We start from the raw sequence: 26,059 nt of genomic DNA, 5'->3' as shown, positions 1-26,059 counted from the left end.
TCGGCTTATTCCACAGCGTGTTGATACATTTTCTTAAGCACTTTGATATTTAACAATGCCAGGATTCTGTGTGATAGCCACACAACAGAAAATACTTTTCTTTAGAGTCATGATTTAGCCATATTTAATTGATATGTTTATGATTACACAGTGTAAAGCAGTATTTTAAAAACTGCATAGATTTGGATTTTAGGGCATTCAAAAGTTAAGTGTATTGACTGTTTTTTCCCCAGTAGTCTTTTATTCCTATATTCCTAGTTCTTCAATCTCTTCCTCTCAACTTTATCTTTGAAATGGAAATACTTCATCATGTTTTATTTATCTTAAAAAAGATTTTATTATTTATTGTGTTTATCTTTGGCTGCATTAGGTCTTCATTGCTGCACGCAGGCTTTTTCTAGCTGTTGAGCAGGGGCTCCCTTTGTTGTGGTATGCAGGCTTGGCACTGTGGCGGCTTCTCTTGCTTTGGAGCACAGGTTCTAGGTGTGTGGGCTCAGCTGTGGCACACAGGTTTAGTTCCTCTATGATATTTGGGATCTTCCTGGACCGGGAATGGAACCTGTGCCCCCTCTATTGGCAGGAGGATTCTTAATCACTGAAGCCTCAGGGAAGTCTCTTACGTTTTATTTATTTAGTTAGTTTTCTTAGTGTTTCTGAACTCTCCAGGGAAGCCATCGAAATTAGCAGAAATCTAAAGATTTTAACTTTCACCCGTGATCTGACATTTCAGTGCTCAAATCTATATGCTTTCTAACAGCTAAGAAAGAGTCATTTGTTTCCCTGATCATATTGCTAGAACTCCATGGGCAGAATTTTGTTAAATTACCAATATTATGCTTTCAGTCAACAAGGAGAAGCGGACAACAGAGGATGAGATGGTTCGATGGCATCACCAACTCAATGGACAGGAGTTTGAATAAACTCTAGGAGTTGGTGATGGACAGGGAGGCCTGGTGTGCTGCAGTCCACGAGGTTGCAGCGAGTCGGACACAACTGAGCGACTGAACTGAACTGAATCAACAAGGACCAACCTTAAACCGTTTTTTCCTTACCATGTGAATCACACAAATTCTAGGATATCAAAGTTTTAGAGTTTTATAGTAATTGGGTGACACTAGCGGTAAAGAACCTGCCTGCCAATGCAGGAGACCTAAGAGATGCAGGTTTGATCCCTAGGTCAGGAAGATAGATCCCCTGGAGGAGGGCATGGCAACCCACCCCAGTATTCTTGCCTGGAGAAACCCCATGGACAGAGGAGCCTGGTGGGCTACAGTCTACAGGGTTGCAAAGAGTCGGACATGACTGAAGTGACTCAGTATGCATGCTTGCATGCATGTTATTGTCATAGAGTTTTTTTTTTTTTTTTTAATTTTTTTTAATTTTTTTATTAGTTGGAGGCTAATTACTTCACAACATTTCAGTGGGTTTTGTCATACATTGATATGAATCAGCCATAGATTTACACTTATTCCCCATCCCGATCCCCCCTCCCACCTCCCTCTTCACCCGACTCCTCTGGGTCTTCCCAGTGCACCAGGCCCGAGCACTTGTCTCATGCATCCCACCTGGGCTGGTGTATTAAGTACATGCATGATTAATGGAGTAAAACAGCAATGTCAAATTTAATTTCCTGTCTTTGTGAGTTAATAACTTCTGATTCCAAATTAAAATTCTAAACATTTTATAGTTACTTTTTATTATCATAAATATTTTGAAGCAGAGGGAGCTATAATGGTTTCCATTTTGAAAGGAGAAATAAAAATTAGACCTTTTTTCCTTCTAAACTTGACGCAAACTAAAACAAAAATAAATTACAAGAAGGGTTATTCATGCAGTAAAGTCTCCAGATGAAAGCTTTTGGTGATAAATTTTGTTTTAATTCATAGCTCCGAAGGCTGTGTGGCTTTATTTGGGGGACAAAATTGAATAGTTTGGCCAGAAGTTAAAAAGTCTTTTCTGTCCTTTCTTTGTGGGGAAATATTTTCTCGATGATCATCTTCTTCCATGGCACTATTTAGTAACTAACTTCAGGAAATACAAGGCAGGTGAATTTTTTTTTGTTTTTCCTGAGAGATTTTGGCTGCCAACCACTCTCAATTTATTCTTGTTGCTAAGACCCCATTTCTGAAGTCTGCCAAAGCGGAGGACTATTTATCAAAAATGAATTCAGTTCTTTTATTTTTGAAAAACTGAACAGTAACTGACCTCATTTATGCCTTTCATTCCATTAGCACTTAGCAAGGGTATTTCTTTTTTTTTTTTTTTTTTAATTTTTTTATTAGTTGGAGGCTAATTACTTCACAACATTTCAGTGGGTTTTGTCATACATTGATATGAATCAGCCATAGAGTTACACGTATTCCCCATCCCGATCCCCCCTCCCACCTCCCTCTCCACACGATTCCTCTGGGTCTTCCCAGTGCACCAGGCCCGAGCACTTGTCTCATGCATCCCACCTGGGCTGGTGATCTGTTTCACCATAGATAGTATACATGCTGTTCTTTTGAAATATCCCACCCTCACTTCTCCCACAGAGTTCAAAAGTCTGTTCTGTATTTCTGTGTCTCTTTTTCTGTTTTGCATATAGGGTTATCGTTATCACCTTTCTAAATTCCATATATATGTGTTAGTATGCTGTAATGTTCTTTATCTTTCTGGCTTACTTCACTCTGTATAAGGGGCTCCAGTTTCATCCATCTCATTAGGACTGGTTCAAATGAATTCTTTTTAACGGCTGAGTAATATTCCATGGTGTATATGTACCACAGCTTCCTTATCCATTCATCTGCTGATGGGCATCTAGGTTGCTTCCATGTCCTGGCTATTATAAACAGTGCTGCGATGAACATTGGGGTGCACATGTCTCTTTCAGATCTGGTTTCCTCAGTGTGTATGCCCAGAAGTGGGATTGCTGGGTCATATGGCAGTTCTATTTCCAGTTTTTTAAGAAATCTCCACACTGTTCTCCATAGCGGCTGTACTAGTTTGCATTCCCACCAACAGTGTAAGAGGGTTCCCTTTTCTCCACACCCTCTCCAGCATTTATTGCTTGTAGACTTTTGGATAGCAGCCATCCTGACTGGCGTGTAATGGTACCTCATTGTGGTTTTGATTTGCATTTCTCTGATAATGAGTGATGTTGAGCATCTTTTCATGTGTTTGTTAGCCATCTGTATGTCTTCTTTGGAGAAATGTCTGTTTAGTTCTTTGGCCCATTTTTTGATTGGGTCATTTATTTTTCTGGAATTGAGCTGCAGGAGTTGCTTGTATATTTTTGAGATTAATCCTTTGTCTGTTTCTTCATTTGCTATTATTTTCTCCCAATCTGAGGGCTGTCTTTTCACCTTACTTATAGTTTCCTTTGTAGTGCAAAAGCTTTTAAGTTTCATTAGGTCCCATTTGTTTAGTTTTGCTTTTATTTCCAATATTCTGGGAGGTGGGTCATAGAGGATCTTGCTGTGATTTATGTCGGAGAGTGTTTTGCCTATGTTCTCCTCTAGGAGTTTTATAGTTTCTGGTCTTACATTTAGATCTTTAATCCATTTTGAGTTTATTTTTGTGTATGGTGTTAGAAAGTGTTCTAGTTTCATTCTTTTACAAGTGGTTGACCAGTTTTCCCAGCACCACTTGTTAAAGAGGTTGTCTTTTTTCCATTGTATATCCTTGCCTCCTTTGTCAAAGATAAGGTGTCCATAGGTTCGTGGATTTATCTCTGGGCTTTCTATTCTGTTCCATTGGTCTATATTTCTGTCTTTGTGCCAGTACCACACTGTCTTGATGACTGTGGCTTTGTAGTAGAGTCTGAAGTCAGGCAGGTTGATTCCTCCAGTTCCATTCTTCTTTCTCAAGATTACTTTGGCTATTCGAGGTTTTTTGTATTTCCATACAAATTGTGAAATTCTTTGGTCTAGTTCTGTGAAAAATACCGTTGGTAGCTTGATAGGGATTGCATTGAATCTATAGATTGCTTTGGGTAGAATAGCCATTTTGACAATATTGATTCTTCCAATCCATGAACACGGTATGTTTCTCCATCTGTTTGTGTCCTCTTTGATTTCAGAAGAAGGTAAACTTCCAAACTCATTCTATGAGGCCACCATCACCCTAATTCCAAAACCTGACAAAGATGCCACAAAAAAGAAAACTACAGGCCAATATCACTGATGAACATAGATGCAAAAATCCTTAACAAAATTCTAGCAAACAGAATCCAACAACATATTAAAAAAATCATACACCACGACCAAGTGGGCTTTATCCCAGGAATGCAAGGATTCTTCAATATCCGCAAATCAATCAATGTAATACACCACATTAACAAATTGAAAGATAAAAACCATATGATTATCTCAATAGATGCAGAGAAAGCCTTTGACAAAATTCAACACTCATTTATGATTAAAACTCTCCAAAAAGCAGGAATAGAAGGAACATACCTCAACATAATAAAAGCTATATATGACAAACCCACAGCAAGCATCACCCTCAATGGTGAAAAATTGAAAGCATTTCCCCTGAAATCAGGAACAAGACAAGGGTGCCCACTCTCACCACTACTGTTCAACATAGTGTTGGAAATTTTGGCCACAGCAATCAGAGCAGAAAAAGAAGTAAAAGGAATCCAGATAGGAAAAGAAGAAGTGAAACTCTCGCTGTTTGCAGATGACATGATCCTCTACATAGAAAACCCTAAAGACTCTACCAGAAAATTACTAGAGCTAATCAATGAATATAGTTAAGTTGCAGGATATAAAATTAACACACAGAAATCCCTTGCATTCCTATATACTAACAATGAAAAAACAGAAAGAGAAATTAAGGAAACAATACCATTCACCATTGCAACAAAAAGAATAAAATACTTAGGAGTATATCTACCTAAAGAAACAAAAGACCTATACATAGAAAACTATAAAACACTGATGAAAGCAAGGGTATTTCTTAAAAGAGGAAATAGAATGTATTTATGATTTGTGGATGACTAGGAAGCTGAAACAAAACATTTTGTTGAGAAAGACGCTAGTAAAACTTAGTCTAGAATTAGAGAAAAAAATACTTTAACCAGACAGTCTTGTGTTTGAGTCCTCTTTTACCTTTAATCCTGCTTTTTAAATAAATGATCAAACATAACTTTACTCATCTTTATTCTAACTTAGGAGCTTCACCTTTCATTGTTTTCATTACTTAGGGTGTGATAGTTCTATTTCTAGAGAAAAGTAGTATTGTATTATTTATTCCTTTTTGTCTACCTTCGTTTTTAAAGGAAAGTTTCTGATTAAGGATTGAATAGAATGGGGGTGTCCTTGCATTTGGTTGTAGGCATTTGCAGTTTTATGTATTGAGTAGAGTTCCATGTACTATAGAGTAGGTTCTTATTAATTTTTTTTTCATGGGTGATTTTTATAAATTGGAGTATAATTGCTCTGCAATGTTGTGGTTGTCTCTGCCATATATCAGCGTGAATCAGTCAAAATTATATACATTTCCCCTCCCTTTTAAGTCTCCCTCCATCACCACTCCACCCCTCTAGATTGTCACAGAATGCCAGGCTGGGCTCCCTGAGTTAAATAGCAGCTTCCTGCTAGTTATCCATTTTACACGTGATGGTGTCCTTTCTTAGTTTCTCCTATAGTTATCTGTTCTCTATTGGGTTGGTCAGAAAGTTTGTTCAGGGTTTTCTGTAAGATGTTATGGAAAAACCCAAAGGGACTTTTGGTCAACCCAACACACGGCAGTGTGTATGTATCAATTCCAATCTCTCAATTTATCTCCCCCTTCCCCCTTGCTAAATATACAGAAATTTTAAATTTTAATGAAGTCCAGCTAATCGATGATACCTTTCATGGACTGTGCCTTTAGTGTAGTATCTAACAAGTCATTGCCACCCAGTTGTCTAGACTTCCTCCTCTGTTATCTTCTGTACCTAAGTTTTCTGAAGTAACTTGTATTCAGTGAAGTATAATGCACAGTCATAAAGGTCCATAAATTCCAAGTTTAGATCTTAGTGAATTTTTCCGAAGGGAATGCTGTCACACAACCACTATGAAGGTCAAGAAATAGGACATTATGAAAATTCATGAACTTGTCTGTGTATTCTGCTTCTGTTATGCCTGGAACTTCACCACTATAGAATGATACAATGCATAATTTTTTATATTTGGCTTCTTTTGCTTTTCGTTGTGGAGAGGTTTTTTAATAATAGATTTATTATTTTCTTAGATAGGGGATGTTATTTCTTAAGTAAGTTTTGCTAAGTTGTATTTTTCATAAGGATTTCTTCTACAGTGATACATTTTTTGATCTGTAGACTTTTTTTTTTTTAATACCCTTCTGTTCCATTTGTGGTGTCTGTAGGATCTCTTCTGGTGTTCTGTTTTCATTTCTGGTTTTAATACTTTGATCCTTCTCTTTCTCTCTCTCTCAAAGTCTTGCTGGGATTTATTAATTTTATTAGCTTTTATTTTTTAAGAACATACTTTTAAAATTTATTTTATGACTGCTTTCTATTTAATTGAGGTCTTCCCTTTGTTATTTCTTTCCTTCTGTTTATGGAGATGAAATGGGGATTAATTTATTGTTGCTTTTTAGACATCATGAGATCGATACTTAGATTATTAATTTACAGTTCTTCTTTATTCACTTCTGTATTTAGGAGTATAGACTTCACTCTAAGCATGGCTTGAACTGTACACCAAAATTTTGATGTCTTAATTTAAAATATTTAAATCAATTCATTTCACAAGAATGTATTGACTAAATATCAGACCTCTCCCCTCTTTGCAGTTAACACTCTGGTTTAGCATATTCAAATCTCTAGACATACTTTTAATTAAAAAACCTTTTTAACAGTACTTAATCCAGTGATTGTCAAACTTGTTTGGGAAATAGTGTGGGAGACAGGCAGGGTCTCCCAGTACCTACCATCCTTGGGGAAACACCCATCTAGAGGCTTAATCAAGCTGAATGATGTTTAGTTTATTTCTAGAGTAGTACTTATTACTTGGTAAAATATATATTTAATTGGGGGTTATGTGATAGGTAGCAGGCTAGCACAGTAGCTCCTTACCGGTGCCTGGGGTCTGAGAACCAGTCTATGGGACCTTCCAGTTAATGCTGTTTTAGGATGTTTCTCAAAACATGCCTCTCGGGAGGTCGTAACTCAGGTGAAGCAGGGAGTTGGTTGAAGGTCCTGTAGAACGTACATTGATTGTTCATCTGTTACTTACTTCCTCCCAGAAAAGAGTCTCCACTTATTGTAATCCTTAGGTGAGTGAGGGAGTTTTCACAGTCTCACACTCTGACTGTTAAATTTAGAGACCACTTGATTTTTAATACTGTAAATTCCTTGGGAGTTATTTTATGTTACCAAACCTACCTTCAGGAAGGCAGGTTAAAACATCCTCTGATGCTTTGTCTAAGGTTGTTAGCTGTAAGCCAATTAAATACTGAAATTCATCGACTTAAAGTAAAGCTGTTATCTGAATAATGCCACATTGTGTTTCTTGACAATAATTAAATAGTATGCATCCGCTGACCCAGAAGAGTGATCAACTCATTAAGACACAGGTTAAAAAGAAAGGGGGGGAAATTAGATCACTCTTTCCAAGACTATTTGCATTTGAAATAGCACTATGAAGAGAGGATAACACTTTGTCCAAAGAAAAGCACCTCTAATGGTAAAGTTTTGGTAATATTATGCCTTTCTCTTACCCTAGCTAGGAGAGAAAGTAAAGGAGAGGGGATAGTAGATGATTAGAAAACAATTAACATTAGGAAAAATGGGCACTTAAATTGGAATCAAACTTCATTTTCAGGCATTGTAAAACAAATGCAATCCTGACAACTTAAAAATTCTAACGATCCCTTTCTTTCCTTTCTTTCTCAGGTGTGTCCTCTTTAAGTGTTCAGTTTGCCAAACTCCCAAAGGGGTTAAAGCATTTAAATTTGTCTAAAACCTCATTGTCACCTAAAGGTACAGTATATCTTACTTACTTAACTTTGTGTCTATAATGTATTTACTGCCCCATGCTTCCTAACATGGTTAGAATTATTACTCAGTTATGTATCTGCCTTTAATAATGTAGTTGATCCTTGAACAACATGGTTTGAACTGCCAGATCTACTTACATGTGGATATTTTTCCATAGTAAATGCTACAGTACTGCATGATCCACGGTTAGTTCAATCTGCAGAAATGGAGGAACTGTGGATACGGAGAGCTGGCGATTAGTTATGTGCAGTTTAATCCCCGTGTTGTTCAGTGGTTCACTGTATGTGTGTTATAACACTCTGGCAGTTTTAATGTAAAGAAATTATCTGATTGAAATTCTGGTGTTGTAAAGTGAAATGCTTTCAGTATGGAGAATAATCTGAATGTCCACCATGCAGTCTTCAACTTTTTAAACTTTGAGTCAAGGAATATTCACCTGGCAGCCTCCTGTGCCTAAAGGCAGTTGGTTGTGTTGTGTTCTTCTTGTTTTGTTTTTGATTTAGCGATTTTTTTTTTAATGAAGTATAGTTGACTTACAATACTCTGTTAGTTCCAAGAGCATAAGATTGTGATTTGATATTTCTGTATGTTCAGTTCAGTTGCTCAGTCGTGTCCAACTTTTTGAAACCCCATGGACTACAGCATGTCAGGCTTCCCTGTCCATCACCAACTCCCAGAGCTTGCTCAAACTTATGTCCATCGAGTTAGTGATGCCCTCCAACCATCTCATCCTCTGTCATCCCCTTCTTCTCCTGCTTTCAATCTTTACCAGCATCAGGGTCTTTGCCAATCAAGTCAGTTCTTCGCATCAAGTGGCCAAAACATTGGAGTTTCAGCTTCAGCATCAGTCCTTCCAATGAATATTCAGGACTGATTTCCTTTAGGATTGACTGGTTGGATCTCCTTGCAGTCCAAGGGACTCTCAAGAGTCTTCTCCAACACCACAGTTCAAAAGTATCAATTCTTCAACGCTCAACTTTCTTTATACTCCAACTCTCACATCCATACATGACTATGGACCTTTGTTGGCAAAGCAATGTCTCTGCTTTTTAATATACTGTCTAGGTTGCTTCCAAGGAGCCAAGTGTCTTTTTATTTCATGGCTGCAGTCACCATCTGCAGTGATTTTGAAGCCCAAGAAAATAAAGTCTCTCACTGTTTCTATTGTTTCCCCACCAATTGCCATGAAGTGATGGGACCAGATGCCATGATAATTGTTGATTGAATGTTGAGTTTTAAGCCAGCTGTTTCACTCTCCTCCTTCACTTTCATTAAGAGGCTCTTTAGGTCCTCTTTGCTTTCTGTCACAAGCATGGTGTTATCTGCATATCTGAGGTTATTGATATTTCTCCCGGCAACCTTGATTCCAGCTTGTGCTTCATCCAGCCCAGCGTTTCTCATGATGTACTCTGCATACAAGTTAAATAAGCAGGGTGACAATATATAGCCTTGATGTGCTCCTTTCATGATTTGGAACCAGTCTGTTGTTCCATGTCCGGTTCTAACTGTTGCTTCTTGACCTGCATACAGATTCCTCAGGAGGCAGGTCAGGTGGTCTGGTATTCCCATCTCTTGAAGAATTTTCCACAGTTGGTTGTGACCTACACAGTCAAAGGCTTTGGCGTAATCAATAAAGCAGAGGTAGATGTTTTTCTGGAATTCTCTTGCTTTTTCTATGATCCAGTGGATGTTGGCAGTTTGATTTCTGGGTCCTCTGCCTTTTCTAAATCCAACTTGAATGTCTGGAAACTCATGGTTCATGTACTGTTGAAGCCTGGCTTGGAGAATTTTGAGCATTGCTTTGCTAGCGTGTGAGATGAGTACAATTGTGTCGTAGTTTGAGCATTCTTTGGCATTGCCTTTCTTTGGGATTGGAATGAAAGCTGACATTTTCCAGTCCTGTGTCCACTGCCGAGTTTTCCACATTTGCTGGCATATTGAGTGCACCATATTCACAGCATCATCTTTTAGGATTTGAAATAGCTCAACTGGAATTCCATCACCTCCACTAGCTTTGTTCATAGTCATGCTTCCTAAGGCTCACTTGACTTCACATTCCAGGATGTCTGGCTCTAGGTGAGTGATCACACCATCGTTATTATCTGGGTCATGAAGGTCTTTTTTGTATAGTTCTGTGTGTTCTTGCCACCTGTTTTTAATATCCTCCGCTTCTGTTAGGTGCATACCACTTCTGTCCTTTATTGTGCCCATCTTTGTGTGAAATGTTCCCATGGTATCTCTAATTTTCTTGACGAGATCCCTAGTCTTTCCCATTCTATTGTTTTCCTCTTTTTCTTTGCATTGATTCTGTATCTTACCAAGTGATTACTACTGGTTGTGTTTTTCTCGGTTCATCCTTGGAAAGACTTCTTTGCTGTCACACCCCCCCACGCCCACCCCACCCCAACACACACACAAACCTGTCAGATGGACTGTCTGCTATATAGAAAATGGTTGGGCCCACTGCATCACAGTCATCACTCTTGCTGTACCCGCTCTGTTTCCTGTCTTGGAAGTTGCCTTTCTTTCCCCAGGTTCTTTCCCGACTCCACTCACCGTCCTCCTAATATTTTCAGTTCTGTTCTTATTTTGCTACATCATCACCTTTATAATACTACCTCTACTAATTGAAATCTTCCTGCATACATCACACCTTTGTACATGCTTGAAAAGTTTTTTTTATTTCATCTTGTATCAGGAAAATCTCCATTCTTCCTTCTGTGTTTCTCTGTGTGTCTCCTTTACTACTCACACAAGACATGTCACTTCTGATATTTCTGGTCGCCAGATATGTGGACGTTTCCCCCACACACACCAGGCAGCTCTCTGCGACACCAGCCGGGTATCCTGTAATTCAGCTCAGTATCTACCTGGAGGTGACATCAGATCCCACAAGTTAAGGGCTCGGTCCCACGAGACTGTTGTACCCCCAGCACCCTCCTCTCCCGCCATGCCATTTACATGCCTAGTGACAAGCCCAGGTTATCAGAGGTTCTGAAGTCTCCCTCCTTGAATTTAATTAATTTGCTAGAGTGGTTCACAGAACTCAGGGAAATGCTTATTACACTGACTAGTTTATTAAGGGTTATGGTAAAGGATTCAGATGATGAACAGCCAGAAGAAGAAATCCACAGGGTGAGGACTGGGTGCCAAGCACAGGAGCTTCTGTTCCTGTGGATTTGGGGCATCTCACCCTCCATGTGTAGATGTGTTCATCAACCTGGAAGCTCTCAGAAGCTCTCCAGAGCCCATGGTATGTTTATGGAGGCCTTACCACGTAGGCATGATCAATTATTAACTGCATTTCCAGGCCGCCTCCCCTTCCTGCAGAAGTGTTGGTGGGTGGGAGTGGGGATGAAATTCCAAGCTTGTCATTGTGGCTTGGGCTTTCTGATGACCGGTCCCCATCCAGGAGCCCATTCAGAGTTGCTGCATTAGAACAAAAGATGCTCCTACTGCTCTTATCACTTAAGAATTTCTAGGCATTTTAGGAGCCCCGAGTCAGGGTCAAAGACAAATATCAGAACAAGGGATGTTTCTAGTGTTCTTATTACCTAGGAAATTACAAGGGTTTGAGGAGCTCTATGCCAGGAACCGGCAAGGGGGGCAGAGACCAATACATATTTTCTCTTATGCCACACATCTCCAAATATTTTTAGAGAGCTTCAGTATATTTTATAAAACCGTCATCTGTGGTCATCTCTTCTGGAATGTCTTCCCTATTCCTGAGGCTTCGACAGAATCACTTACTCTTTCCTTTATGTCACTTCTAGATCATATCTAACATCACTGTGTGAATTTCGTGTTTGCCCTATGAGAAGGGGGCTCTCTTTGCCACGCGTGTGTGTTTCTTATCTCCATCTGTCCAACGCCTGAGAGAGTGGTGCTACCCGCCCAGTGTGGGTGTTGAATGAAAAGTTTCTTGAGTAATTTGCCACTGTCTTTTGAGGGTAATATGTGTAGTGATTGCCAGTTCTCCAGCAGATCGTCTAGGCTTGAGTCCTAACATTTTTACTTAACTACAAATATATGAATACATCTCAGTCCCTTGGTTCCTTAGCAACCTCGTTTATAATATGGAAATTTGAGTCTTTACTTCGTCAGAGGTGGTGGAATTAAATGGGTTCAAACGCACAGTGTCATTTTTGGCACAGAGTGCCATGTTCTCCCTGCCACCATCATCTTCCTCCTTACCTCCCTTCTCTTTCCTTCCTCCCTTCCATCATATAGTGTTTTTCCATCATGTATTTTTATATGTTCCTATTTTGCCCAGGACACCCTCAGTGTCCTCCACCCACAAATGTGGTGAATTAGTGCCCCTCCTGGAAGATTCAGCTTCTATCTCCTTTTCTCTCTGAAGTCCTTCTCAGACAACCTCCTCTCACCACCCCCTGCAGAACTAGATGCCCCTTTCTCTGCATTCCATAGCCCTTTGTGAATCCCTCCACTTTGGCGCATTTCCCACTGTGTTCTGGTTGTGTCCTAGCCTGGAAGGTTCTAGCTGGCAAGGCTGTTGTGTTCTTCATTGCCGTGTCTCTGACATCTGGTGCTGCAAGTTCTCACTGACTGTGTCATGGGTGAGTGGGTAAAGCAAAGTGGTCCCGGAATGGTTTTCTATCCATCCATTCCTACTTTATTCCGACCGTGCAGTCACGCTGAGTGATTTGAAATTGGGGTGAGTTCCATTCATGCCATGATTGTATCCACATGTTTAAGATGAAGGGACAAAAGTAACTTTCCAAAGGGAAACAATTCACCAGGAGCCGGTGTTTTCTGTCCTGGTGCCTAAAGCCATCTACAGATCTAAAAGCTAAGATGTAGTCCCTTTCTGTTCTCAGTGTTCTACATCAGCAAATCAGTTTTATAAAAACCCTTTTCCTGATGATTATCAGTGCATTACGTATTTATGGTAAAGACTTAGAAGATTCTGAAAAGTATAACTAAGAAAGCAAAAACTACTTGCAATACTAGTACCAAGTCTTTACAAGATTGTCACTGTTGACACTTTGGTACTCTTTTTTTTCCTCACTGTTGTGTCTGTAAGTAGTTTTTTTTTTTTTTTTTTAATATAAATACCTACAAAAACCCACATATGTATATATGTAATTATACTGTGATTACTGTTTTGTAAAGTTTTTCCCTATCCCCCATAGTAAATTGTGATCATTTGTGTCAGTAAACACTTGGTCACTTTCAGTGCTATGTGATTGCCCAGTGTATGCAAAATGTCCCCTCACTTATATACATAATCTAATATTGTACATTTAGACCATTTAAAATTATTCAGTAGTGCAGAACACCCTATTATGACATCTATATCTAATCACCAGTCATGAGTTAACTTCTTCTTTAGGATAAAATTCTTGTAAGTAGAATTGTGAGATCAGTGTTTGTCCAATTTTTAAAAAGCTGTTTCTGATATGTATTGTCAAGTTTGTCTTCCAAGTGTTTTGTATATCGGTGGGTATTATTCTTTATTTTTTACTGTTTATCAAGCATATGAACAAAAGTGTTCTGATATTTTAATTTTAGTTTCTTCAGTTATTGCTTAGGTGGCTTTTCCCCCTTGTTCCTTAGTCAGCTATATTTCTTTTGGAGGAAATTGCTAGGTCCCCTCTTTTGTTACTCTTCTATTTAAAGTGTAAATTTTTTTCTTATAAAATCATTTATCATGTGCTTCTTTTTTAAGGTAGAGGTTTTTTATTTTAAAACCTTGATATTTAACATATTTGTTAATTATTATTAATATGAGACAGATAGAGGGATGTAACAATCTTTGATTCTTCTGAGGGCAAGCTTGAGTTGATGCCCTGTCCCTCCCAGTGATGGGAGCGGGCAGGTTCTTCAGCTTCCTCTGAATCAAGACAGCCCCATGTGCCCTCCACCCTTTACAAATGAGGATCCATACCTTTATCTTTCTTCTGCAATAAAATTTGTTTGAGAATTAATATTGTTTTATAATATGTAACCCAAAGAGTTTTAAGTTATTCGTCCTAGGATGTATATCTTGAAATGTTGCCTTTTGAAAAATTGATTTCTTAAAGGTTTCCAGTGTTCTTGCAGACTGTCACAAAGGATCTGAAAGGTCTGTGGATTTAAAATAACTCAGATTAAATTGCACTTTCAAACTTTTGCTGAATTTGACTAACATATTTTATTTCTGTGAAAACATTTATATTCATGGCTCCATAATTCAAGGCAGCTTTTTTTTTTTTTAAATCTCCTCATGACATCCACACTGTGTCCAAATATCCTTTCTCTTCCTCAGATGTGAGCTAAGTGATAGTTTTCTGGATTTCTAGTAAATGTCCTGCTGGTTGCCAGATTATGTCAGTGCAGGGCCATCTGGTACCACCTTTTTCCAGCTGTAAACACTCCAATAATAAATATGAAGAATGGTCAAAATCACTAGATAGCCAGAATTGAGAATAGCGTGAAAATCTGTGTGTAGTTTAGGTTGGAAGCGCCCTGATTCTTTCCACCCTATATTTTTGTAATTTCCTGCCATTACTGTGCTTATTAACCCAGGCCTCATGTGGAATGGGCTCAAGAGGTAGGGGAGGAAATCCTTCATTCTGTCTCAGTAGCTTGCAGCTGAGCTGATAACACAATTCTCTCCCAATTCTAATCAGACATTGGCCAACTGCCAAGCACCCATATTTGTCGAGGAGTGTTTTGCTGTCAAGACTAATTTCACCTTCTAATTTCAGAATTTATTTATTGAGTTTTGTTATACCTCACTAAGGACATAATTTTAAAAATGATTTTCTTGATGAAAGTCTGGTGTTTTCCAAATGTTTGGACTCAATTATGCCATTACAAAATACATTGATACTACCAGTAGCAGACAAATTGAAGAAAGCTGGTCATTTGAACAATCATAGAAGTTACCTCCAGAAATCAACCTTTTCTAGAGGCTATTGCAAGTTCCTTTTGTCTAACATTATCAAATCTCCACCTCCTTCACTGCCAAGCCCTTGGCTGTCACCTCTTTGATAGTATTCAGTTCAGTCCAGTCGCTCAGTCATGTCTAACTCTTGGCGACCACATGGTCTGCAGCACACCAGGCTTCCCTGTCCATTACCAACTCCCAGAGTTTGCTCAAACTCATGTGCATCGAGTTGGTGATTCCCTCCAACTATCTCATCCTCTGTCGTCCTCTTCTCCTCCTGCCTTCAGTCTTTCCCAGCATCAGGATCTTTTCCAGTGAGTCAGTTCTTTGCATCAGGTGGCCAAAGTATTGGAGCTTCAGCATCAGTCCTTCCAATGAATATTCAGGACTGATTTCCTTTAGGATTGACTGGTTTGATCTCCTTGCAGTCCCAGGGACTTCTCAAAAGTCTTCTCAAACACCATAGTTCAAAAGCACCAATTCTTCGGTGCTCAACTTTTTTAGGGTCCAACTCTCACAGCCATACGTGACTACCAAAAAAAACAGCTTTGACTAGGTGGACCTTTGTTGGCAAAGTAATGTCTCTGCTTTTGAATATGCTGTCTAGGTTGGTTGTAGTTTTTCTTCCAAGGAGCAAGCATCTTTTAATTTCATGGCTGCAGTCACCATCTGCAGTGATTTTGGAGCCCAAGAAAAGAAAGTCTGTCACTGTTTCCACTGTTTCCCCGTCTATTTGCCATGAAGTGATGGGATCGGATGCCATGATAATTGTTTTTTGAATGTTGAGTTTTAAGACAGCTGTTGTAGTCTCCTCTTTCCCTTTCATCAAGAGACTCTTTAGTTCCCCTTTGCTTCCTGCCGTAAGGGTATTGTCATCTGCATATCTGAGGTTATTGATGTTTCTCCCAGCAGTTTTGATTCCAGCTTGTGCTTCCTCCAGCCCAGCATTTCACATGATGTACTCTGCATCATGAGAAATGCTGGGCTGGAGGAAGCACAGGTTGGAATCAAGATGGCCGGGAGGAATATCAATAACCTCAGATATGCAGATGACTCTACCCTTATGGCAGAAAGTGAAGAAGAACTAAAGAGCCTCTTGATGAAAGTGAAAGAGGAGGGTGAAAAAGTTGACTTAAAGCTCAACATTCAGAAAACTAAGATCATGGCATCTGGTCCCATCATTACGTGGGAAATAGATGGGGAAACAGTGGCTGACTTTAATTTTTGGGCTCCAAAATCACTGCAGATGGTGATTGTAGCCATGAAATTAAAAGATGCTTACTCCTTGGAAGGAAAGTTATGACCAACCTAGATAGCATATTGAAAAGCCGAGACATTACTTTGTCAACAAAGGTCCGTCTAGTCAAGGCTATGGTTTTTCCAGTGGTCATGTATGGATGTGAGAGTTGGACTATAAAGAAAGCTGAGTGCCAAAGAATTGATGCTTTTGAACTGTGGTGTTGGAGAAGACTCTTGAGAGTCCCTTGGACTGCCAGAAGATCCAACCAGTCAATCCTAAAGGAGATCAGTCCTGAATATTCATTGGAAGGACTGATGTTGAAGCTGAAACTCCAGTACTTTGGCCACCTTATGTGAAGAGTTGCCTCATTGGAAAAGACCCTGATGCTGGGAAAGATTGAGGGCAGGAGAAGGGGACAACAGAGAATGAGATGGATGGATGGCATCACTGACTTGATGGACAGGGAGGCCTGGTGTGCTGCGGTTCATGGGGTCACAAAGAGTTGGACATGACTGAGCAACTGAACTGAACTCTGCATATAATTTAAATAAGCAGGGTGACAATATACAGCCTTGATAGTATTGACCTCACTAAATTGTGATTATTCAACTGTCTTTGTTTCCCATTGGATGGCCTTTGAGAGGGTAAACTATTATTCTCTGGGTCTCAAAAGCCCTTGCCTGCTATACAGTAGCCTTTAAATAAAGATTTGTTGCATTGGATAAATCCTTGTGTATCACTGGCTTTTCATCCTGGAATTTATTTAGCTTCTTTCCTAATGGTCTTTGAATTTTCTGAGGGCAAAGAATGGGTCTTATTTACCCATACCTCCCAATCCCCAGCATTTTATAAACATGTTATGAGCACTTAATAAATGCTGAGTTGATGGGCCAAGAAATTCTTCCATGTACTTAAGTAAAATATTTTCCCCTGTGTGCCTTAAAGTCTTCTCTATACAAACCCAGATGCACACTCACCATCAAGAAATGGCTCAGTAGCCTTTATCAGACACACACTGGAGTTGGTTCTTTGTACCTCTCCAAAGCTGAAGGATAAGAAGATAACCTCTTCATCAGTGCTACACATTCTCAACTTGGAGCAGAGAACTGCTCTCATGTGGGGCCGTAGTTGTAATGCTCACCTTTTTTCTTTTTTTCTTGAAGTGCCTCTTGGGGTTCTGCAGTCATGACCAGTTTTGGCCTGACCCTTGCCCCTTATCTGATGAAGAAATTATCCATGTCTGGACAAAAACCCCATGCCCTATTTTAGGTGGCTAAGACAGCCTGGGATTTTCAAGAAGAATTTTAGTGAAAAAGCAAAACAAAATGATTTATGATAGTATACCTAATTTAGAAATAGTTTTCTTTCCAAAATACACAGTTTCGAACAATGGACTTTCAGTAGAAACAGAAAAAGCATTGCAAAATCCCACATGCCTATTATCTGAAGAATAATCATCAGTGATGATTGTGTGTATTGACCTCTTTAAATATTAGGGAGGGACTAGTCCTTTCTGGGCTCACATTTTGAAGTGTCCTGATGAAAATCTACCTACCACAAGGTGCTAACAGACCTGTTTCAGTTCCTATTACCCAGAGATAGTAGACCATACCTCTCTCTTTGCAGAGCAATCTTGCCTCCTCATATATTCAGTTTTTTTTTTTTTTTTGAGGTGATATTAGCTTGAACCACTTATGTTAGAGTTGACTTGAATCATTTATGTTATTGTATATAAATAGTGTATAGAGTGATAATTATCAGTTTTTCCTTTTGATTGCTTGTTCCATTGTGTACAGAGCATTTTCTTTTTGTAAAGTCTGTTTCAATCTAAATTTTGCCTTGAATATAATGCATTAAGCAGAGCAGTACATTCCTGTATTAACTTCCACATACTTTCAGTAGTCTGAAGTATCAGACTCTGAATCTGCATCCTTTTAATACTGTACAATAAGGCAAGAATCACCTGGCAGGATTAAGAAAGGGATAAAAATGATCAATTAGATTGTTTGCATCATTCTAAGGCTTCAGAGTAAAATCTTCTCCCTCCACACCATTAGAAGTGGAGCAGAAAGAAGCTGACTCCATTTCATTCTCCTCAGGGAGCTGGTTGTCTGTGACTGACTAACCTGTTCTTCTTGAGAAGATGTTGGAAGACCAACCTCAAGCTACCTTTTGGGAATGGTGCTTATGGTTAACCTCAGTCCTGAATGTTGAGGGGGCTGTTGGACCCTTTAAAGAAAATCAGAGAACTCATTTTGATTCCTGGAATGGAAACTAAGCTTTGTCTTGTCATTGTTGCAGGGGTGAATAGCCTTTCTCAGTCACTGAGTGCCAACCCTTTGACCGCCACCACCCTTGTCCATCTGGACCTCTCAGGGAACATCCTTCGCGGAGATGACCTCTCGGTAGGTTTTCTTTCCCTTACTACCATCTTCCATGAAACTGTACTGAATAAGCCTGGAATAATTTCTCAACAGGGCTTTGTAATGTATTTTCCCACGTCTCCTTTTATCATGACATCTTAAAATCATTTAGTTATGAGCTTATACGTGTTTTAGAGAAATATTCAGAGCCTGCCTTCATTAAATGTAATCTATCTCGTAGATTTTTTTTTCCTTCTCTCACTTAAGGTTTTTGAAGTTTAAATTCTTTCTGTAAATACTTAGTCTGAAGAAATTTTTTCTACCTTTCAAAGCATTGTTGCACCTGTTAAAATTGCCTGATAAGAAAGATTAGAGGTGTAAAGTGAATTAATTTATCATTGAATAATATTGTTAGGAAGACCGGTGGCTTTTAAAAGCATAGTTTGTGATGGAAAAGGATATTGGGATGAATGAATACAATAAAGAAGGGAAGGGTTAGTGGTCAAACTGGGGTTACTCTTGAAAGTTTGAATGTGAAGGGAAAAGTTTCCCTTTAATAATAACAAGGTTTTTCATGCCGCTGAATCAGTAATATCAATGTTTGGCAGATCTTGTTGATAGAGTGAATTGGGAATCATCTCACTGTCAGATGGGGGGAATGGTCCCCTTCCCTCTGGTCACCAGGATAGAATTTAGAATAAATGCTCCTTTATTAAGGGGGCCTACAGTACCTGGACCTCTTCAAAGGACCTTGATTTACATCTCATTGCTTTATGGGAGTGAAAAACAACTGTGACCTATATTCCCGTTTCTCTTCTGTTTTGCTTTCCTTGTAAGACAGGGAATGTTGCCATAGTCCTTTTTGTAGTTATTTGCTCTCCCTTACACTTGAACTCGTTTACATTATACTTGCTTCCTGGTGTGCCATGACTTTTTCAGTGTGTTGTCCAACCTGAGTTGTGCCTTTTCCTGACGATTCATCAATCTGCTCCCTCCAAACATGAAACCAGGGGTCTGATGTGAAACCACCAAAACATTACAGTGGCACAGTAGCAGAATCGAGAGAAAAATTAAAGTAGAGCCTGAAGATGAAACGAGAAGGCTGCTAACATAGGGGCATTCACAGTCACCTCAGCCAGCCAAGGAGCTGGCTGGGAGTCCTATCGCAGCTGGGCTTCTGGGGGAGGGCAAGTGGAGTGATGAGGCCTGAGTGGCAGTGGGCTTCTAGCGCCTACGTGCTGAGGTTCTGAGAGCCATTCAGCTGGTGCTTGGGGGGACACCCCAGCCTAGCAGGGCCTGCCGGAGGTGTTGGCCAAGTAGGGTCTTGTCACCACTTGAGGGTGATTAGAGCTCCCCCAGCTGGTGGCCAGGAGTAAAACCACAGTGCCAGGCAAAGAGAATCGGATCTTCGTTAAGTGAGAAGAAAAAAATGATTTTTCTGAATCAGAACTTTCATAATACAGTACATTCTCTGTGTCTGATTAATCTAAAATACTTATAGTCCAGCCTGTTGCTCTTCTGAATTCCTTAGTAGAGAGGAATTTTCTCAAGTATCTAGAGCTAAGTTGCTACACTCATGCATCTTTGCCAAGGACTAGGATGTCTCAATGTAAGCTTGTTTGTTTTTTCAAGTGTCTCGAGGCATCCACTGAAGCAAAGCAGGGTTTAGCTATTTGCCTGATGGCAGGAGCTCGGATTTGGTTTGCTATTGGTGGCTGTTGGCAGTTGCCACACACATAGGCAATTAGAGAAAAACAGAGAATTATTAATTTTATTGTTTTGATAGCCTTGTACGGGGATGAGGGGATCATTTATGCATTGTGACCCCCTAGAAGCTGAAGTGTCTTAGCTGTAAATGACATTTTAACCCTCCCTGCCCCCCCCAAAAAACAACTAATAGTGTTGTCAGGCACTTTCTTGTTAGATTTTGGAGGTAACTAAGGATAGAAAAATTATTTTGTTGACCCAAAGAGAGAATATATATTCTGAAACTACCACCCTTTGTTTCAAATTCAAATTAGTGGCTCCTTGAACACTTTCAAAAGTCATTAGTATTTTGATAGGGTGGCTGCAATTCAGGTAGTATTTCTTTCTCAACAGTTAAAATTAATTAGTATGGTCCCAAAATAATATAATAAAAATAGAGGTAATCAGAAAAACTAAGTCATATGTAGCAAAAAGGGGGTTTGGTAGCCAAGACTCCATTTGGCCTTTTTTAAAAAACTTAAATATAATTTAAAATATTCTCTGGATTTTTGCTCTCAGGGAAGGTAACAGAATGACAGAAAATTCTGCTGATCCTCTTGGGAAGAGTGAAGAATGATCCTGGGTGGTTTTGGGGCAACTTTATTTAAAATATTAACTTGCATTGTGTGTGGGCATGTGCCTGTGTGTGTGTATTTTCTGGATCCTAATATATTTGGTTTTTATTTTTTATTTCAAGTCCATGTACAGTTTTTTGGCCCAGCCAAATGCCATTGCTCATCTGGATTTATCCAATACTGAATGTTCCCTGGACATGGTAATATTTTTTTTATATTGCTCAAGGGGTCTCGGAACAGCTATTTAGATGGGAAACAATGGGCTTTCTCCGCAATAAAATATTCTCTTAGTCTTAGAAATATTTGAAAATAAGAGTGCCTTGTTTCTTTCCCAGGTCTGTGGAGCTCTTCTGCGTGGCTGCCTTCAATATTTAGCTGTGCTCAATCTCTCCAGAACTGTGTTTTCTCACCGGTATGAAGTCATTCCTGCTATTATTATCATCTTTTAGGAGTGTCTTTCTCTCAGAGAACACTGTAGTAAGATGAAAACAGTAATAAAGGGTGCATGTTGTATGTGAAAGAGGAGATGGTCCTAAACCATTATTGATGAATAGTAGACCTTGTAAGCTCAAATTTTTGTTACGTCTTTTCTTCCTGCATGAAAAGGTTCTTATCAAGAACTCCAGCTTGCTTATATGAACTCTACAGAAATGTGCCATTTCTCGTATGTGGACAGGCATTCTCTCTTAATACAGTGAAAATCCTTTTAGAAACGTCTGAAGGTGTTTCTCAATAATGCACTTTGAAGTAAGTCTCAACTGTGTCTGGGAGGCAAAGAGAATAGTCAGCCCAGAGCTCTTGTATTCTGATTTGTGGAAGTGGAGGGCCAGCCTCAGCTCCTTACTTCTACCTTCACGATGTAAGATTGTTTGCCAAATCAGGCGGTAGGTTAGAAGTGACAGATATTCACACATAGCAGAAGCGGCAGCTTAGAACGGGAGAATGCAGAAGAATGATGAAAAGTACATGGGTTATTTTAGATTTGGTATTCTACTATCATCTAATGTATTAATACAATTCAGCACTCAGCATTTGTTACCACAAGTTATAAACAATATCTAAGTCATGATATGCTCTTTAATAACACAGAGGACTACCTAATATTGTCTCCTCTTTTATTGGATCACCTTTTAAAGCTTTATATATTCCAAGGGATAATAGTCACTTTGTTGGAAAAAATCAGAATTAAATGTGCTTTCTTCTACATTTATGCCTTATAAATAAGTTATTCTACATTTTACAGTATTCGTGGTCCCTTACTTTAACAGTGATGTAAATCTTTATGATAGCAAAAATATGCCACAAGTACCTCAACCAGATGTGATTAGAACGTGTAAAGTGTAGGAGATAAAACAATGGGAGAAGTTGAGAGTTTTCTTAGATACTGTATTTCAAAGACCTTAGAAGGTATTAAGCTGACCGCCCCATCAACCCATGTATTTGAAGAGAGCTCATGAAACCATGCTTTGGTGGAGCTATGATAGACTGAGGAATTGGGTTAGAAATAATATCATAGACTATAAGGATCTTCATCTAATCAGCTCTTTTGAGTTCATAATACTGTGAATTCTGTGATGATTGGTTGTCAGTAGAGCTATTAAGCTTGTAGAGCGAAACTGTGCTAACAAATTGCCTTGTCTTCCAAATGAGAGGATGTGATTACACTGTTTAATACCCACTCCCTTACCTAGATGTAATCATAGGAAGCCCCTAGTAAATTATGTCAAAATTGCTGCATTTGCACTGAGTTGTAGATTGTTAGCCAGTCTGTTCATACTGTGGTTCATGGATAATTTCAGAAGTGTAACAGTCAGGATAGGTCAGGTTGTTCCAGTAACAAATGATTACCCCCAACCCACCACCCTCTCTATAGCTTTCCGCAACTGTGATCTTGCAACATGTCTATTATGGGCTGGCCGCATCAACTTCGTGCTGGGAGGCAGAGCAGCCTCTTTCTAGAACATTGACAGTCACATAGCAGAGGAGAAAGAAGGATGGTAACACACACACTGGCTGGTAAACCAACTCTCTGGAAATTGCACACATCACTTCTGCTCACATCCCATTCACCAGAGGGGCTGGCGTGGCTAAGCCTGCCCTTTATGGGGTGACTGATCATCATCCTTCAGAAAGGGGCAGTGAGTATTTGGAAACACTAGAACAGTCGACACCAATACAATGTAACAGAAAGCAAACTATGTTCAAATAAAAAATTAACATTTGCTCATCAGAAAATGAACCTGAGTGTTCAAGCTTATATTCTTCTGATATCTGAAACCAGAGTTGTTTGAAACGTCTGGTATGTATTCTACCAGAATTCTTTTTCTTCTTGAATTTATTTTTCATCCTCTCAAATAGAGACTCTTGCTGCTTAGAACAGAAAAATAGCTATTTTCTTCTCAAATAGCCCGAAATTGCCCTGTTTTAAAGCCTTTCTCAAATATTGACAGGCTTCCTAGACCTCTGTGCATAGAATGTTGTTGAATAAGACATGGTTGAGCTAGGCTTCTAGGATGGCTTCTACCCTGAGATAGTATGATTCCCTCACAGAATATGAATAGCTGTCATTAAATGAGTGTTGACAGTGCATCAGGCTAAGTGCTTTACTTAGTCAATCCTTTCAACAATTCTATTGGATGGAACAAAACAAGCTAAGCATTGATATTCCAATTTTGACTCTGGAATTTGTTTTCTTAAACCCTCATATTGGGGGGTTGACTCTGTCTTCTTGTTGAGTTGTATGATTTGATCTGCTTCCCACTTGGAATAGCAAGCAAGGGGATATATTTGGAGGTTATGGCCATTTCCTTTTGGAGTTTTGTCTTTTTTCTAATATTTGGCCTGAAATAATTAGATTTGTGGTGTGGCTATAAGAGCCGAGTAGGATATTTGTCATGCAGGCTTCTTGCCAATCAGACTTGACCTCCAGTCTCAATCTTGGTGCATCTGAGACCTCCTGTATCTGAAAATATTGCCAAACACAGGTAGTGATCCTTAACAATCTGATGTCATCCAGTGGGAAGGCTCTTTAAATTGGTGAGAAATATGGGTCTTCTTTGACTTATTTCCTAAAAACTCAAATATGGAGTTTCCTAGAGATCTAGAAATAGAACTCAATGAGTTCCTTGGCTATGAAGAATAGAAATAAAATGTTTTAAAATTTAATGACATTTCTTAACCTCTCTTACATCATTTTAAAAAAGTATACTGAATTTGCTTTCAGACTTTTTTTTTCTTTTTACTTTTAAATTTCTACTGAGGATACAACTGATTCATGGATCATTTCACAGTGTCTGAATTACCAATGAATAATTTTGCCAATGTAGAAGTGGGTTGTGGAGATGGAAATTTAAGTGTCTGACTCTCATGATTTGTTTTTCAGGAAAGGAAAAGAAGTACCCCCGTCTTTCAAGCAGTTTTTTAGTAGTTCTCTGGCTCTGATGCAAATCAACCTTTCAGGCACAAAACTGTCTCCTGAGCCCTTAAAGTGAGTGGTTAATTCATTTTCTCCAGAGCTTTTAAAGTTCAATTTGTTATTATGAATGTGTTTGAGGGAAGGGACATACAATCCCAAGATAGTCAAGGCAGATGAAAATGCCTTTTACTTTGGGTCACAAAGGAAATCAAATTCTTTTCGAGTACATTGTGTGCTATTGATATTATTGCATCTTCAAGGGGAAAAAAATCTTCCTTTGGTTTGTGACCTTGGTATTGGTCACTGATCTATAAAAGTTGTGCTGCTGGGTACCATTGTGTTTATACGGACCTCTGTTCAGGCCATTTTACGTAGACTCTTGTGTGAATTCTAAATATTTCTACTAACAGTAATAATCAAACTATATATGCTTGTGTGTGCAACAGAACCAACTTTTAGGTGTATTGCTTTCAATTACCTGGGTATCTGTCTGTTTGGGTATTTTTACTTGGCGGGCAACTTATGTTATGGATGAATAGCCCCAGTGGAGGAGTAGCAGTGAAGTTGAACTTTTTAGAATAATTTGTTATCCCTGAATTTCTGTTCACCATTGCCAGAAATAATGAAAAGGGCTGTAGAATCCAATTTCTCTTTGAACATATTTTCAATTTTAGTTATGAATACCTATATTATCAGTTATGTTCAAATGTGCAAACAGATTTCTCCTTTCCCCACCTAACGTGTAAATCAGCATTCAGTTTCCCCCTGTAATTTGTGTGAAATGTTAAAATCAATGTCTGCTATTCATTTTACTGAAAAATTTTGTCAAATTAATTTGTAAGTTGTCTTTTTGAGAGCCGTGAAATTCTTGATTACAGTATTCTGCAAAGTACTGTGTGACTAAAACAACAGAGGCCTTGAGAAAGAGTTGCTAAAAAAGAAATTCTGATGTTACAGCAGGCCTTTGGAAAAGTTAAAAAATTTTTTTAAACTTTTTGTTTTGTGTTAGGGGTATAGCCGATTAGCAATGTTGTGGTGGTAGTTTCAGGTGGATAAAAAGGGACTCAGCCATACATATACATTTTCCTATTCTCCTGCAAACTCCCCTCCCATCCAGGCTGCCACATTACATTGAGCAAAGTTCCATGTGCTATACAATAGATCCTTGTTGGTTATCCATTTTAAAAATAGCAGTGTGTTCATGTCCATCCCAAACTCCCTAACTGTCCTTTCCCACTACCCTTCTCCCTGGTCTTTAAAAAACAAAACAAACAAACAAAAAAACCCAGAAAAAAATGGAATCTGTATATTAGAGATCTCTAAATATAACAGCTGCAAATAGTAAAAAACCGTATGATTAGGCTGTTTGTGTGGATATGAATAAAGCTATGAGAATCAATATTCTGAAAGGGAATCCCTTATAACTTAAACACACTTACTCATTTGATTGATATTTATCAAGCATTTATAATGGACTGCGTACCGGGGGGCACTGAGTAGAAAGCATAACCAGATTTTGATATTATCATATCATATCAGCATGAAGTTAGCATATTCAAAGTGGTTTTAGTGATAGGTGCATGGTAATTAGGTGCATACTAATTCTTTCAATGTTTTTGGCCCTGGAGAATATAGAGTAGTTCTTCATTGATCAGGGCAAGTGATTTTATAGAATAATCCTCACCACAAGAACATGAATTTACTTGTACTTTATTATAGATATAGGCTTATAAACATTTATATTTAGAAATTATTTTGTCAGTGTTAAATCTTGTGACCTCTTCTTTTTATGTGAATGTTTAATAATAAATCAGTACAGGCAGACCTCAGAGATACTG

At 38.8% G+C, this 26,059-nt stretch overlaps 1 protein-coding gene across 4 annotated transcripts in view; it reads left to right on the top strand.

Annotated features, from left to right (window-relative positions):
- Window positions 1-26,059, top strand: part of CARMIL1 (capping protein regulator and myosin 1 linker 1) — a 304,650-nt gene that overhangs the window by 176,820 nt on the left and 101,771 nt on the right. For all 4 annotated transcript variants that reach the window (XM_043450501.1, XM_043450500.1, XM_043450503.1 and 1 more), the window contains exons 12-16: window positions 7,886-7,972; window positions 18,424-18,527; window positions 20,929-21,006; window positions 21,142-21,218; window positions 24,189-24,293. In XM_043450501.1, coding sequence (XP_043306436.1) covers window positions 7,886-7,972; window positions 18,424-18,527; window positions 20,929-21,006; window positions 21,142-21,218; window positions 24,189-24,293 — 451 coding nt within the window. The remainder of the gene's footprint in view (window positions 1-7,885; window positions 7,973-18,423; window positions 18,528-20,928; window positions 21,007-21,141; window positions 21,219-24,188; window positions 24,294-26,059) is intronic.

This window comes from Cervus canadensis, chromosome 28, assembly GCF_019320065.1.
Source record: "Cervus canadensis isolate Bull #8, Minnesota chromosome 28, ASM1932006v1, whole genome shotgun sequence".
Taxonomy (NCBI): Eukaryota; Metazoa; Chordata; class Mammalia; order Artiodactyla; family Cervidae; genus Cervus; species Cervus canadensis.
Note: the sequence above shows the minus strand (reverse complement) of the source record. Positions and strands in the feature narration are given on the sequence as shown.